At 35.8% G+C, this 15219-nt stretch overlaps 1 protein-coding gene across 3 annotated transcripts in view; it reads left to right on the forward strand.

The window, feature by feature from the left end:
* The window catches only part of tspan4a (tetraspanin 4a), a 160386-nt gene that overhangs the window by 116355 nt on the left and 28812 nt on the right, over nucleotides 1–15219 (forward strand). For all 3 annotated transcript variants that reach the window (XM_055036884.1, XM_055036883.1, XM_055036885.1), the window contains one exon: nucleotides 1098–1172. In XM_055036884.1, the coding sequence (XP_054892859.1) occupies nucleotides 1098–1172 (75 nt within the window). The remainder of the gene's footprint in view (nucleotides 1–1097; nucleotides 1173–15219) is intronic.

Raw genomic sequence — 15219 nt, forward strand, 5'->3', positions numbered from 1 at the left:
CCATCATAGACAGTGTTATAAACATGTTTTGCTTTCTTTGGGTCTATCAACAACCAGTCTATGTGCAATTCAGTGTCTGTGCTGGAATTCCTGTCCCATGGGGAGCACAGTGGATACCAATCTGCATGTGCTGAGGACCTGATCGTGGCACTGCATTAATTGCGTGGGGATAATGAATTGTTCATTACAGCAGATCTGCTAGATTCTTTTCTGTCCAGCTGGACCAAGGAAGTGATAAGAATCACATTTCTGCCACATCAGATGAGCCCTACAATAAATTACTTGGAGTGCTGCCAGCCGATGTAGGTGTGACAATGGAGCAGTCTCGGCATGTGGTCAGCATGGATGATCCTGGTCCAAAGTCTCTCATAACCAAGACTTGACAATACGTGCTGGTCACACATCATGGACGAGGTGCCAATGCTCCTACCAGGGTAGTGATTGCATAATTATTTCTTTATGATTCATAAACAAGGTTAGAAATTGCTGACACAGTTATGAGAAAATCTCTGATGGCTTGGTTCAATATTGTGTAAACCAACCTGCAACCTGGGCTCTTCAAGCTCAAAACTGAAACGTAGATCTTTTTGTAGAGACTTTAGTAGTACTATCCTTATGCTGAGTTCATTTAGTGACCCCTTGGAAAAACTGTACTGTTGTTTCTGGAAATATTTTTCTCCTCTGTGCTCGGTGAGTCTTGTATGTGTGAGAATCAGAGCCGTGTTGTAGCACAGGAGTTGATGGATGAGCTCGTAACTGTTTTAAACACTCAAATGAGCCTGCAGGAAGATGTATGACCCATCAAACAGCTCAACCTCGCTACTACAGTGAGGCAGGGTTGGTGAGGACTGGTGGAGAATAAAACGTGGCTCCTTTTATATATTCAAAAGTGTCTAGAGGACAACTGTAAATCACCTAGCCACTCTGTTGTGTTCGCGCTGATGGTCTTAACTTTTCTCCTTTGGCACAGTCTTTGTTAAAGTTTTAGTCAAACACTAATTATACTGTATATTCTACCACATGTTTGTTATCCCCAAAAGATGTTTTTCACATATTGCTAAAATATCTCATAAAGTCTTTCTCTCATTTCTTCACAGTTCTTCATTCTTCTCCTGCTCATCTTTTTCCTGGAAATTCTCTCCATCATGCTTTTCTTCATATACCAAGATGAGGTAAGACACACTGATTACTCTGACACTGGATGCGATTATTTTGTCTGCCTTGACATGAGAAGGAATATTGCTGTGGAAGAGAGCTGTCTGGTTTCTGCCCTTCACAGGTCACATAGATTGCTCACTTCTCAGATTGAATGTGGCATGTAAAATCATCGGTCTCCACAGTGAGGAGGTTTTGAAGACTCTGGGAGCTGAGCTGAGCTTGTCAGCTTCCTAAAAAGCTTAGTGGAAGTACTTGGCAATATTTTTCTGGAATATCGTGAAAGCAAAGGGATCTTGTGTCACTGGGTCACAGTCAAGAGTAAATTATTTTCTTTTTCTTGTGATTAAAGTTTAGGAATCTCAGTTGATTTTTTTGCAGCTGGTTTTTTTCTTGTAAATAGACAAGAAAGGGGAAGTTAAAATTAACTGGATGAGTAAGCATTGCATTTCATTCCTTGGATATGAAATGCAATTCCTTGGATACTTTGCTTTGTGACAGAAACCAAGATTATGTGACTTTTAAATAGAAAAGGCAGTTTTTTTCTGTTTCTCAATGTAAAAGAATAAAACAAGGACAGTCTTCAGTTGGGGTATGTGACAGAATCAATTGGATTAAAAGGTTTTAGAAGGGAATGGTGCACAATTGAGTTGTGAAATAATTTATTAATCAAGATTGAATCAAAAATATAATCCCACACAAAAATATTTGTTGGGGCTTTCTTGTGAAAGTTGCAGGTAAAATATGACAACTGTGAAATGGAAGAGAGAAACATGCCTTTCAATATGATTTCAAGTAAACGCCAAACATAAACAATTTGGCCTGCTTATGTATTCAACCTACTTTAAAGAACTAATTCATTTAGCTTTATTTAAAGCTAAATGAACACTTTCTAACGCTTTTACACTTTCTAACACTTTTACACCCCCATAGACTATGACTTTTTACAAAATAGCCCAAGATTAGATTGGATAGAGGATCTGGAAATTTAAATCTTGCACCACATTATCAATTAGTATTTGGTTATATTAAGACCAGAGGTACTCCATCCTTATCCTCGTTGCCCACGATTTATTTTTACATGTGTTTTTGCTGTAGCATACATGTTTCAAATAATTTTATTACCTCCTTTACATGCCAACCAGTAAATCACCCAGGTATATGAATCAGGTATGCAGCAGCTGAGAAACACCTAAAGCATGAAGGACAGTGGACAAGGACAACCAGGATTGGGAATCACATTTCCAATCCATTGCACTGTTCCCCTGGTTACATATTTAAGTCATTGTCATTTTGGACAACCCCTAGCAGCTTTTTAAATTTTACTGTCCTATTCTAAAGAAAAGCACAGCATGATGCTGGCACTACCATATTTATTTATTTTTTTTTTTTTGCCGTAATGACATGTTCAGGGTGATGAGCAATGTTGATTTTCACATAGCAATTTGTATGTATCCTCTACCTATAGAATACATGCAATGTTTGTTGTTTGCTGTGTTCCCTACATCAGGGGTCCCCAACCTTGTTAAAGAGTAGAACATACATGGATGTGTAATTTCTGAGATACAGATGATCAAGGCTGTGGAAATATTTTGAAAAACTGGAAACTGCCATGTTCCACCAGGTGTTTGCTAATTACTCCTGCCACTAGTCTGACGGGGTACCCTGTGAGGCAGAAGCTTGGTTGGAGACTACCATGCCAAGGAGCTTTGGGTTAATAGATAGCAGTTTGTAAAAGCGTTTAGACACCCCTGAATGGCTCCCATGGGAGATTTAAGGATTTGTCAAACACTGCATGAAAGAATCAAAGCAACATTTCAGGACTGTTTTTGATGAGAGAATAACATTACAATAACATATAATGGTAAAAAAAAGAGTAGATTTTACATAATACCCCAATCCTAAGGCAATTGGTTGCACTGCATTTTATTTTAAAGTATTAAGGTAAAAGAAGTTGAATAAAAATGCATGCCCCACTTCTCAGATTTTTATTTGTATATTATTTCACTTTGTAAAAACTTTTCTCTCCTTCATTGCATCATGGCTAACTCTTAAAATGCCTAACCATTACAGTTAATGTGAGACTGTCTTTAAAAGGTCCCCCGCAATGCTTTAACAGAAAAACCGACAACTGGGCTTATTACGGCTGAGGAGAACTCGGATTTGATTTTCAGATCTCTAAAGCTCAGAATAAAGCATTCCTTTTAAGTTTCAAGTAAGGTTACTTTCTTTTTTCATCTTTTAGTTTTAAAATAGCAAACATCGTTGCCAAGTGAATGTATGCCCTGCTGTCGATTGGTCCATATCACAGCTTGTCAAAGCTTTTTGTTGCGAGCTGATTTTTCTCCATTTCTAGCTTGGAAGATTTTCACAGACCCTCTTTCAAAAAGCCTCTGTTAGTCTCTTTGGCTGCTCTGCGTGTGCTGCTCTTTTGATGTCCATCCACAGATTTTCAACAGTTTTTAGGTTGGGCCACTGTGAAGCCCACATGCAAAACCTCCAGCTTGCACCTGTAGCAGTGGTTCGTTCTGGATTTAGAGATGCAGGATCATCCTCCTCTCATGTTTAATGTTTGCTCCAAAACATCACGATCACTGCCTTCATAATTTTCCAACGTTTAGCATGATTATAACATTTCCCCCATGCAAACCGATTATAGTTAAAAGTGTAAAAGATGACCAGTCAATCTTTTCTCAATCATGACAGCTGTGGCGTTTTATGTGCAAATTTGTTTGCACATACAAGTTTGATTTTGAAATTTGGCTTTTTCAAATGTTAATTTGCAAAGTATCACTGTTCTGATAAATGTAAGTTTTCCTTTTAACCACTTTCCCATGAGGACTGTGGTCGTGTATCTGAACAGTAGTGGAGCTTTGTCCAAAAGCAATGATAAGAAAGTTAAATGAAGGTATTTTACAGTCAAACTTGGATTTTTCTTTATGTGCTTTGTAATTATAAACAGTTTTCCAAACCTCAGATCACTCTTCTGATGTTTGCTATTTTATAACATCACAAATTCACAAGACAGCAATCTAAAACCTTTGTTCATGCTCAATAAATATAGATCATTCAAGACTCCCAAGTGAAATATGGTGATTAAAGAACACAATAGCTCTAAGATTAACATTAACGGCGCATCTCTAATCATGTCTGGCAGTCAGTTAAAGCTAGGTTCGCTGAAGTCTGACAATTTGGTAAAAGTTATTTACGTCTTTAATTCTGAGGCAGATTTTAAAAATTGCTGGCCCCATGGCAACTTAGACGTGGAACTCATTACCTTATTCTTTTTGTAAAATATTTTAAACCATTAATAATTAAAGACACACTTGTGCTTTGTTCCTTTTGAGACAAGTTTTAATTGCTGAGTGTCTCACTATTGTAATATGCTCTTTTTTTTTTCCCATTGATCCATGCAGTTGATGTTTGTAGTTTCCAATTTTCTTTGTTGTAATTTCATCAGCTTTCATGACTGGTGGTCCTTTCTCTGTGGTTATTATTTAAGAAATCAATTTGAATTCCTTCTTACGAGGACACAATTCTTATAGCACCAGAATTATAATTTAAGATATCTATCTGAAACATAAAAGAAACTAAATCAGCATTATAAATTGTTCAATACATTCAACAGATTTATTTGTTATGTATTATAATGCAGTAGATAATGAATGAATCTTCCTGATGAACAAGAATGTCAGATTTCCAGAAGTGCCCTTTTATTTTTCCTAATAACTTCTATAATATTTACAAACAATTTCATTTTTCTGATCTACAATTCAACATGAGTAATAACAATTAAATTGTAAACATAGAATATTCATAGAATTCATGGTTTCTCTGAACCCTTATGTACTTGCTTCCTTTGTCTTTGACTAAACTTTAGCAAAGCATTTACTTCATTTTGTCTGCGTGTGTGTGTGTGTGTGTGGGGCTGTGTGTGTGTGGTGTGTGTGTGTGTGTGTGTGGGTGTGGGTGTGTGGGTGTGTGGGGGTGTGTGTGTGTGTGGGTGTGTGTGTGTGCGCGTTTTTTCAAAATGTCGTTAAAGATTTAAGTAATAGTTCATCTTCAGTGTATTGCATCCAAAAAAATGTATGATCATCCATTTTGACTGAGTTCAAAATGAGTTCTAAAATTTAAATTAAATCACTGTTGAATAATTTACTATTAGAGTAATTCAAGTAGTCAGGCTGATGTTAATTTGAAATAATCAATAGATATTTTATATCTACCTCTTTTACATGATTTCTTTTTAAGACAATTTGTTATCTGCAAAGTTCCAACACTGCTGTAATTTACTGTGTATTTTGATAAATAACCGACCGCTTTGTTATTTTACAAGTCTTTCTTTGTTTTGCTCCTTAGACATTCACTTTGTTCCTGCTTTTATCTCTCAGCTTTTACAATTCTTGCCTTATTATATAAATTGCCTAATTTGTGTTATTTCCAAAGCTGTTTGTCTTTGATGATGTAATTCGCTTTTTTCTTGTGTTATTTTTTCTATTCATCCACTCAGCTCTGTTCAGCCTTTAACAAATGTCCACCTTTGTTACAGCAAAACTTTCTCTTAGTATATGTGTTCCTTAATGTTCATTTTTCAGAGCCTGAATAAATTGTTTTTCAACCCAGGGGGCGATTAGCGACAGAACACAGTAAAAAGTTGTGGAAGGTATGCTGAGCTGTTGCACTGTGGGAAATCCATCACTGTAAAGAATGGGTGGCCATTACAGGGACTGTCTGATGTGCTTTTTTAAGCAGCAGGAACTGAACAGTCTCCTTAAGATTTTTTTCTACTTTGGAAACTGCTAGAAGAACTGGAAACTGAATACATTCTGTAAAGAACAATTTCAAAGTCTGGTAGGACCAAGGTAACTTTATCTGATACCAGTTATTGTGCCCACATTTGTTATATGTTAAGTAGTTCATTTTTTAACCTCATCAAGTTAAAAAATGATGATAGCATTTCATAACAGAAGGGCAAACCCAAGGGAAAATAAATAGTTTGCGGGTAATTATTGGAATATATATGTGGATGTTGCATTTCGTGGTAAAACTTCCTATAGCTACACATTTGTTTAAGGGAGAGAAACAACTGTTTATTAAAGATTAAGGTGAATCAACCTGGTTAGATTATAAAGAGTAGTGTACGCAAAAGTGACTTAGTTATGATGTTATTTACCCATATATGACATTTTTCACATCAATTTGATCAGGGCAATTCCAATCTTCAAACACAGAACATTCAAACACAATTCTAAACAAATGGCTTTTCTTAATTCAAAACAACGCAGATTTTCTGCATTTTTGTAGTTTTTTTGGAGCATTTTTCCAGATTAGTGGAGAATGAAAACTTAATGTTGCTTCTCCTTGTTTGGTTGTGACACTCTGAAGAGGAGACATAATTCAGAAGGCCTGAGTAATTTTAAAGACATATTGCAGTCTTTGATGTACTTTGGTTGCCATTCAGTGATTTATAAACCAGCAAAAGTATTTTAAAGTCTATTCACTGAGATACAGAGAGTCATTGTAAATACTATAGAGTTTGGGTGATGAGCTCTGTTTTCCTCATTTCAGTGAGGAAAACAGTTTTCCAGCAGAGATATGGATCTGATTAGAGTGACTAGTAAGCCTAACAATTAGGGTTTTAGACAGTGTAAGGAACCAAACTGTGCAAAAACAGCTAAGGCTGAAATAAAACCCACAACCTTCTTGTAACCGTGAATCCCCCTCTTAAGTCAGAAGTTGGGTCTGGGAATGCATTCATCTGAGCCTAAACCCCAAACCAGTTGCAACCTGGTAGACTTCAAAACTTGAATAAACTAACTCTTGCGATAAATAAAAACATTAACTTATATTTAACAATGTATTTTTCTGTATTTTATCAAATTAAACACGTCCAGAATTATGAACTGAACTAATGAGATGCAAACTGTCAGAAATTCCAGTTAAAAAGTTTAATAACTCCAGGTGGGCTTATTGTAAGTATCTGTCATTATCCTTTTCAAAAACTGTTACAGTCCGACCAGTAAGGCACAAGGACAAACACATATGTAAAAAAAATACCTTCTATTTATTTATAGAAGTTCCCTGCTTCCAGCAGCCTGATGGTTTGTTGCATTTTCTGGTTTTCCTTTCAACCAATCATCTTCACCCACCCAGTCCTCCAAACTCAGCAAAACAAAATAGTTAATTATCTAAATAAACATAAAGGGTTTACTAAATGTGTGCACCCAAATTAGTAAACAACCTAATGCAGTAACCGCCACCAAAGAAAAAGTGAAATTCTAAATATATTGTGTGAAAACATTTAAATAAATACTAGCACTGGGGAAAAGGTGGAGGAACCCCCACAATCTGGCTTAACAAATAATAACCCCAAGTTTCTGGAGTCATGTGGGTTGATATTTTTAGCTGGAGCTCTAATGTTGTCCTTCATTCTCTCTCCAAGCGAGGAAATTGCTAATCCCAAAGGAGTAAGCAAACCAATAATATGTATTGCCTTATGTTATGCAAGTAATCGAATGCATTTTTATATTGACATGTTCCCACTGAAAATAGGGAGTCAAACACTATACAGAGGAAAGTTGAAGGTTGGATTCAGCTCTTTTCTTTCCTCAAAGTTCAGACTTAGAGTACTAACAGTTTTTACCATTGCTCCTCCACCATGTTTATTCACCAACAGAGCACTGTTTCTCTAGCTTTTCACAGCCCTGCGTGGCAACAAAAACATTTGATTCCAAGCTGGAGCAATGTTTATTTTGGTGGCTATTAATTGTCAATGCTGGAACAAACATTGGCAGCATCAGTACCTCAGCAGCATCACTACTAATCTTAACAAAACAAGCTTGCTACAATAACTTTCTGCTTTAAATATTGCCAAACAGCAAAAATCTAGGAACACATGATTGAATTCAACAAGTCTGCAATTTTTACTCATGGTAGCCGTTATTAGGTCGTTGTAAAGCATCTTGTATCAGTGATCTGTGCTCTAGTACCAATGCTACCTATAACAAGCTTTAGTTTCAGAAGTGCTATTTTTATTTCATTTCTCCTTAACAAATGTGATAGAAAAAACACTTTTAGTACCATCTCTTAACTGTAAAATACTATATTTTTTGTTGTTTTAGTCATTTTTGTGTAGCTGTTTTACCCTTCACATGCCACAGGAAGGGATGCAGCCCCCACTTTAATGTACCAGTTCCTGGCAGGAAGGGATGCAGCCCCCACTTTAATGTACCAGTTCCTGGCACAAGTGGGAAGTGCTCATTCTGTTGTGTTTTAATTGCTCTATGGTGCCATCTTAGCATGGCAGCTGATGGAATATTTCGATATTAAACCCTCAAAACCTCTATTTCTATCCTCAATTTCTAATGCTCTGTACCCTATTTGTTGAGCAGGGGACAAAAGGTTAAATTTTACAATATCTGCAAAAGGAAATACCCGGAGGTATCACCTTATTATCCAATACTGGAAAAACATTTTATTGAGCTGAATTCCAATCCTGCTATATCAGATTACAAGAAGAAAAATACTATTTCAGTTCCCACTAGGATTGCTTTGATTTTTATCTACCACTTGGTTTTCAGAGCCTCTCTTTATCTGAGATTATCTAAACCCTTTCCTCTTTACCCCCCTCAAACACCACCATCACATCCTGGAAGCAGGCCTGCAGAGTAAAAGCAAATGCCAGTGCTTTCTTTTTTCTAGATGTTGTAACCTAAACAGAGTGCAACAGTAGGTGCATGTTGATGAACACTATCCCATGCTTCAGGGATAGTCATGCTCAGTGGTCTGGTTTATTACACCTGCTTTAGACCTGATAAAGAGCTGAGTGTCGCAGCTGGAAGCTGCTTCAAGCAGCTCACAGATCTTCCAGAAGCCTGAAACTGTTGCTGTTTGTTGCACTTTGTTGTTTCCTAAGGATGATGAAAAGGTCTTGTAAGGTTAAATTCAGTGGAACCAGTGTGGATTGAAGTGCCAAATAGAATAAAAATGAGCAATGCAGTGTCGGGGTTGTTGAAAAAAGGTGTACTCATGTTTAATAGGATCTCTGGGTTGAGAGTTAATGAAAACAAGGTTTATGGCCTTGTGGTATTTTCCTTTCAAGTCAAAAGGATGATGAGCCAACAGGTTTTTAGCAGTTTAAAACAAGCGTCTTTCCATATCTACACAAAATATGGCCAAATTTACATTTTCCCTAATGTAAAGATGCTTCCATTCATCTTTACATCTTTAAAATAATTGCCAAAAATAAAAAAAACCCATTGACAATAAATATATATATATTTTTAATGTAAAACCATCTCAATGGAAACCACCAGCTTTGGACATACACTATCTTGCCATAAGTGTTCGCTCACCTGCCTTGCCACTGTTTTATGTCTTTTTCAGCCTTAAATAGTTTTTCTCCCAGCATCATGCTGAAATTAGAGCCACCTATCTTCCTATGAGCATGGCACATCATTTCTGAGGCACCATTACCTCAGACATTATGTCTTCAGATTGATGTATAAGGACAAAAAGTTCTTCATGAGTGCCAAAAATGTCAGTTTTTGTTTCCTCTGCCTATCTTGTGGCAAAAATGTTTTTTAAAAAGCCTGTTTAACAAGTTGATTTGTACTCATTATCGATGAAAGCGAATAATTGAGCATTGCCTGCTGGTTTGTAGTTTGGTTTTCTTGGTTTGAGTGATATCTGAAAAATGACTTGCCAGACATGAATGTAATTAATTACTAAACTGGCTTTCCACTCATTTATAACCTTTTAAATCATACTGATTACATAAGTCTGCCCAAGGACTCCAAGTGGAAATTAGCATTTGTTGCCATAACCTCATACCATGCATTGCTCTTTGTAGAAGGTTAATGAGATGTATATTTTATCTGTGTAAATAAATAAACAGCAAAAAAAGCAAAATAAAGTAAGTGAAGGAATTGTTTTCTAGGAAGGTGTTAGAAATATTAACAGTAGGAAAAATAAAATGTCAGGTTGCCTCAGTCTGTTAATACAGACTTAGTTCTAAGGAGAGAAATAATTACAGAGTGAGTTAATGAAAATATCTGCCTTACCGCGCAGGCGTGTGTTGTGCAGAATGAAATCAAAAAGAATTACAGAATGCCAAGACTAATAACATCTTGTAGTCTCTTTCACATTATGTTTTTGCAGGAGACATATAATCAAACTCTTAGCTGCCATACATATTCACCCTGAACGAATTATACCTATCAATGAACAAACTAGATAATGACTATATTTTTCATAAAATATATCGACAATAATTTATTAGAAAATATACTGTGTTAATATTCTTCTAATAGTCAACAAGTTATCCTTTCGTTTGTTAGGCAAAGAAACATTCACTGTAAAAATTGTCACCACTGGGCAAGAATTAATTGCAGCAATTCTTCTTATGGAGTGATAACTCATTAGAGACATGTAGGACTATTAAAAATTCAACAATGATATAAAGCCAACCAATAGAAAGTATTCATACTGGAAAGATCATTGCAGGTGAAAGATTGAATTGGCAATGAACAAGTTACATTAGACTGTGAAGATAGAAAAGTATGTAACACAACATAGGCTCAAACTTAGATGAAATATTTAAAAGCAGCCCTGTTTTTTGTTTTGAGCAATCTTTTGAATTTTTTTCTTTGGTTTAAAATGCGATTATTTATAGAGGAGAATTTCAGGGACAGTTAAACTCCTTTGATCAAAATGTTTCAATTTTTTTGACTAAACTTTTGTTTTATAAATGAGGCCATCAAATGGAGGGAAGCTGGGAAAACTGGCTTTGGAAAATATAACCTTGTATTGCTCAATGATGTGTCACAATTAACACCTCAAAGAGTCTAATAATTCAGAAAATAAAAATTGCATTGCTGAACATCAATTGTCCCACTTAAACTGCACTTGAGTAGATTTTTTCCCCCAACCATTAGCTATTAAAATAAGCAGTTCAGTTCAGGTCATGTGATGCATATTGTATGATGAAAAGGTATTGAAATGTTTCTAAAGCTGTGAGTGCATTGAACCAGCCTATCAAATTAACAGTTTTATAAGTTTCAAGCATTTAAAACCAATAGTGGTCATGCTTTATGATGCCACTGTCTCTCCTGTGCCTCAGCTGTCTCATAAAAGCAGAAAGGCTAACAAACGACCACCACACAAACCTTTGCAGTGTTGCGCATCCTGCCAGGAGTATTTGTGTTCTCACCTCTCTGCTGTCATTAGGTCAGTGCAGCATGAGGTATTTCCTCTGTGGCTCAATGGCTTGTTGCACAGGCTGTTGTAGGGTTGATTTTCTATCTGCTTATGTGCTTTGGGGTGAGTCAAGGTAAGGTTATGGAGTTGTCATGTGAAGAAGGAACTGAGGTCATGTTGGATCTCCTGCGGACTCAATCCGTGAACCGGAGGGGGTCGTGGTGCCTTCAACGTTAATCATAAAGTTACATACACAGGAGGCTTGCAGGCCATGTTTCTTATTCTGTGCAGCAAAATAAAGTAATATAAAACTTTATTTTGTTTTAAATAATTAAGATCAAATGAATAATCCAAAATAAAGCTATCAAAAACAACAAAACAATCTGTTTAGATTATATACATTTCAGTTTTTTTTAGTAAAATATATTGTGTAAAGAATCTGAAATCATTTTATTTATGGTTGTATACATAATTACAAGGAGGATAGCTGATAAGCCCATTCCCTATGTTTACTTGTGGATTTAAATTTGTCAGTTGATTTTTGTGCTGTAATTAAACATTTTCATTAATAACTGCAATGAATGGGCTAAAACAAGTGCATAGCATTCAGTTTTAATAACACAAGTTCATAATGATCTTGGTAAATCCACAACTGGCGAAACTGCAAAGGTATGAATCAGCATTGAGGTAGGCATAATTGGCAAAGATTGATGCATAATGAATAGCACTAAAATTGCAAACATTTCAACTCTTGTACAAGAGAAATGTTGGCATAAACCCAATAATAATAGTCCAAAAAGTGACTGCAGTAACAACCAGTCCCATTAGAATTGAATGTTACTGCTAAATCCTTCAAACTAATACTTGAAGGATTTAGTCCCAAAGAAGTAGGGAATCCCCAATCTGGGCATTCCTGTTATCCAGTGCTTAAACCATATTTAAAAGGTAATTGTTAAAAATCCCTAAAACAAACTCTATGCTCATGTGAAGTTCAAATTTGATCAATTAATCCTGTATTTAAAATTCTAATTTTTATGTGACTTTTTTCAGCATCTTTATTTCTTCTAAGAACAAAAGAACAGGATCTATTTCCCGTGTCAGTCACGATTTCACATTTCCGTCTTCACCTCTTGGCCAGCTTCCACTTTTTATACACTTATGAGAAATGGTGCAATTTTCCTTAAAATGAAATTGCATTGAATTGTTTGTTTCAAATGCAAGTAAAAATTTCAAGCACTCATGTGTGACCCACTGAAAGGCTTCAACTGTGATTGCTCTACATCATTTACATTCTGGCATCAACCATCGAAACATTTCCGATTGTCAAGATATCAGAATGCAGTTCTGCTGTCAGAATACATTTCAAGCCTGGGAAATTTTCATTTCAAGCAGACTGCAGGAATGCAATTAGGTAAACACCCCTGGCTAATCCCATTACTAAAACATACCCACATCAGGGCGATGTTAATACCAGTGACAAATTGAGATGATCAGCAAACAGACAAGACTTTTGTTTGTGAAGACTTGGGATAAAAGTGTTAGGGGAATTAGCTGTTTCTAGCTGCTGTAGATAATATCAGAGAATTGCTAAGGTGGTAATTATATGTGATTTAAATTGCAATCAGGTCAAGAAGATGAAGAAAGACACCAGAGAGATGCTTTCAGCAAAATTGGAAAACATAAACGCTCTTAGGAAAATAATAAATAAAACTATGATATTACAGTAGACAGGTTCAGGCAAAATCCAAAGTCCAAACTGGGAACATTGTTTTCTTTGATTGTTTTGAGAATTAAATTAGTTTTGCACCAACAAATGAGTCTTTCAGCAGGCCTCTAGATGCCTGCTGAAAGACTCAAGAAAAGCCTGGAACTTTGTGTTCATCTTGCTCAAGAAAAGCCTGGAACTTTGTGTTCATCTTGCTGCCAGATTTCAGTCCACAGCACCATGTTGTTCTACTCAAAGGTGTGAACCATCATCCCAACTGCTTTACCATTATCGGTAATCTCCTTCTGTGTTTATCCCTCACTTTTCTCATGAACTTCCTCACTCCATTAACCAAGATCCTCTATGAAGCTCCAGACCAATAATTTTATATTCATAAACCTTTTCAAAAAACCCTTTTCCCACATGAGCATCCAACCAATCTATGAAAGGAGAATTCTAAGTTAAATACTTAGTTCATTCAATGTCATGGTAATCAGTTTGTAACTAATGTTATCTACGTATATTATGTGTTACTGTGGATTGTTTTAGCTAATATTCCTCCTGTCTTTATGAAAATTAAACTACCATAGCAATGAGAGACTGTTTACTTCTTTTTAAATGAGCAAATCTAAGTCTTTCTCCCACTTTAACTGCAGGTGGTAGATTATTACAGATGCTTTCAGATTTTAGTTGGCAACTGACAGGATGGAGAGCAGTTTAGAGCAATGTAAGGTGGAAACATAAATTTGATTTTGTTTTGTAAGACCTACAACAATATCTTATGTTCAGTAAACATTAAATGTGATAACTTTTCATACTTTTTCATACATCTGATAATGAGAAGGCTTTAAAAATCTATAAACTGCAGTCTTGTGTTCATGTTTCTATGCACACTTATTGTGTGAAAGGATAAGACAGGAACATAGCGCACAAACTAATTTAAATCAATAGGTTAGTTTTTTTCATTCCAATCTTTAAGAGACATTTTTTACACTTTCCCTCTAAATTTAGGCAACAAACAGCTTCTCAGCACTTTGTTTGCACCACTTTGTCAAGAGGTGGGAATAACATCAAAACCTTATGCTGAAAAAATTTTGTTCGCAATTTTCTCAGTTGTCTGAGTGGTGAAATGTGAACATTTTGCTCTTGCAACCAAACTTTTCCCTCTTTCCCTCTCTTCCTCTGTCTCTTATATATATCTATATCTATATCTATATCTATCTATCTATCTATATATATATAGATATATATATATATATATATATATAGAGATAGATAGATAGATAGATATATAGATAATCTATCTCTATCTATATATATAGATAGACAGATAGATAGATATAGATATAGATATAGAGATAGATAGATATATAGATATAGATATAGATATATATATATAAATATAGATCTTCATACAATAGTCTTGAGTCATGTCTTTGAACATTTTCTGAATCTGAAAGCTGTCCTCTGTCATTCATGGATGTCATTTGTGGATTTTTCAAATAAAACCACCATCTCAGTAATAACCAAACAGACTCTGAGACACTGTCCCTTGGGGTTTGAACCTATTTTGTTTTCATCATGACTCATTCCCAACCACAGAAACAACGGCAGCTAAAAGGTGATGAAACGTCAAAGGATAGAAATAGATCTGCTTTGATGTTGAACAGCTGACAGACTAAAGCCACACGATGACAGCGAGATCCACCTGTTGATGCCAATAGCTGCAGGCGAAAAACTTAAGAGAAATTTGACTGCACATTCAAACCTTTTCCTTCTTCACACAGATTTCTGGAGTGTCAACATTAAGACATAGTAATCTTTGTCAAGTTCTTGGCTTAACTAAACATGTAAAATCCTGAATCCCAAAGTTTCTTAGATTATGAGTCTTGACCGTTTGCAACTGTCAGACATGCATGTTACTTTCCTGGATAAATCCTCACAGGTATTAATCCTCAAAGTCTTGATTCTGCTGGCTTACCGCTTCTTCCTGTTAGTGACATTGATTGTGTACTCAAGTTTACCAAGTATGCCAAGTGTTAATCAGGCACTGATTAGAAGGCGTGGAAGGAAAAGAGTTTGAATTGCAATTGATTCGCCCCAGCTAAGGACTGAGATTAGTCTCTAAAAGGGGAGAAGCAAGTGCTTTAATAATTAACGTA

This window comes from Poeciliopsis prolifica, unplaced genomic scaffold (assembly GCF_027474105.1).
Source record: "Poeciliopsis prolifica strain line A6 unplaced genomic scaffold, Auburn_PproV2 SCAFFOLD011, whole genome shotgun sequence".
Taxonomy (NCBI): domain Eukaryota; kingdom Metazoa; phylum Chordata; class Actinopteri; order Cyprinodontiformes; family Poeciliidae; genus Poeciliopsis; species Poeciliopsis prolifica.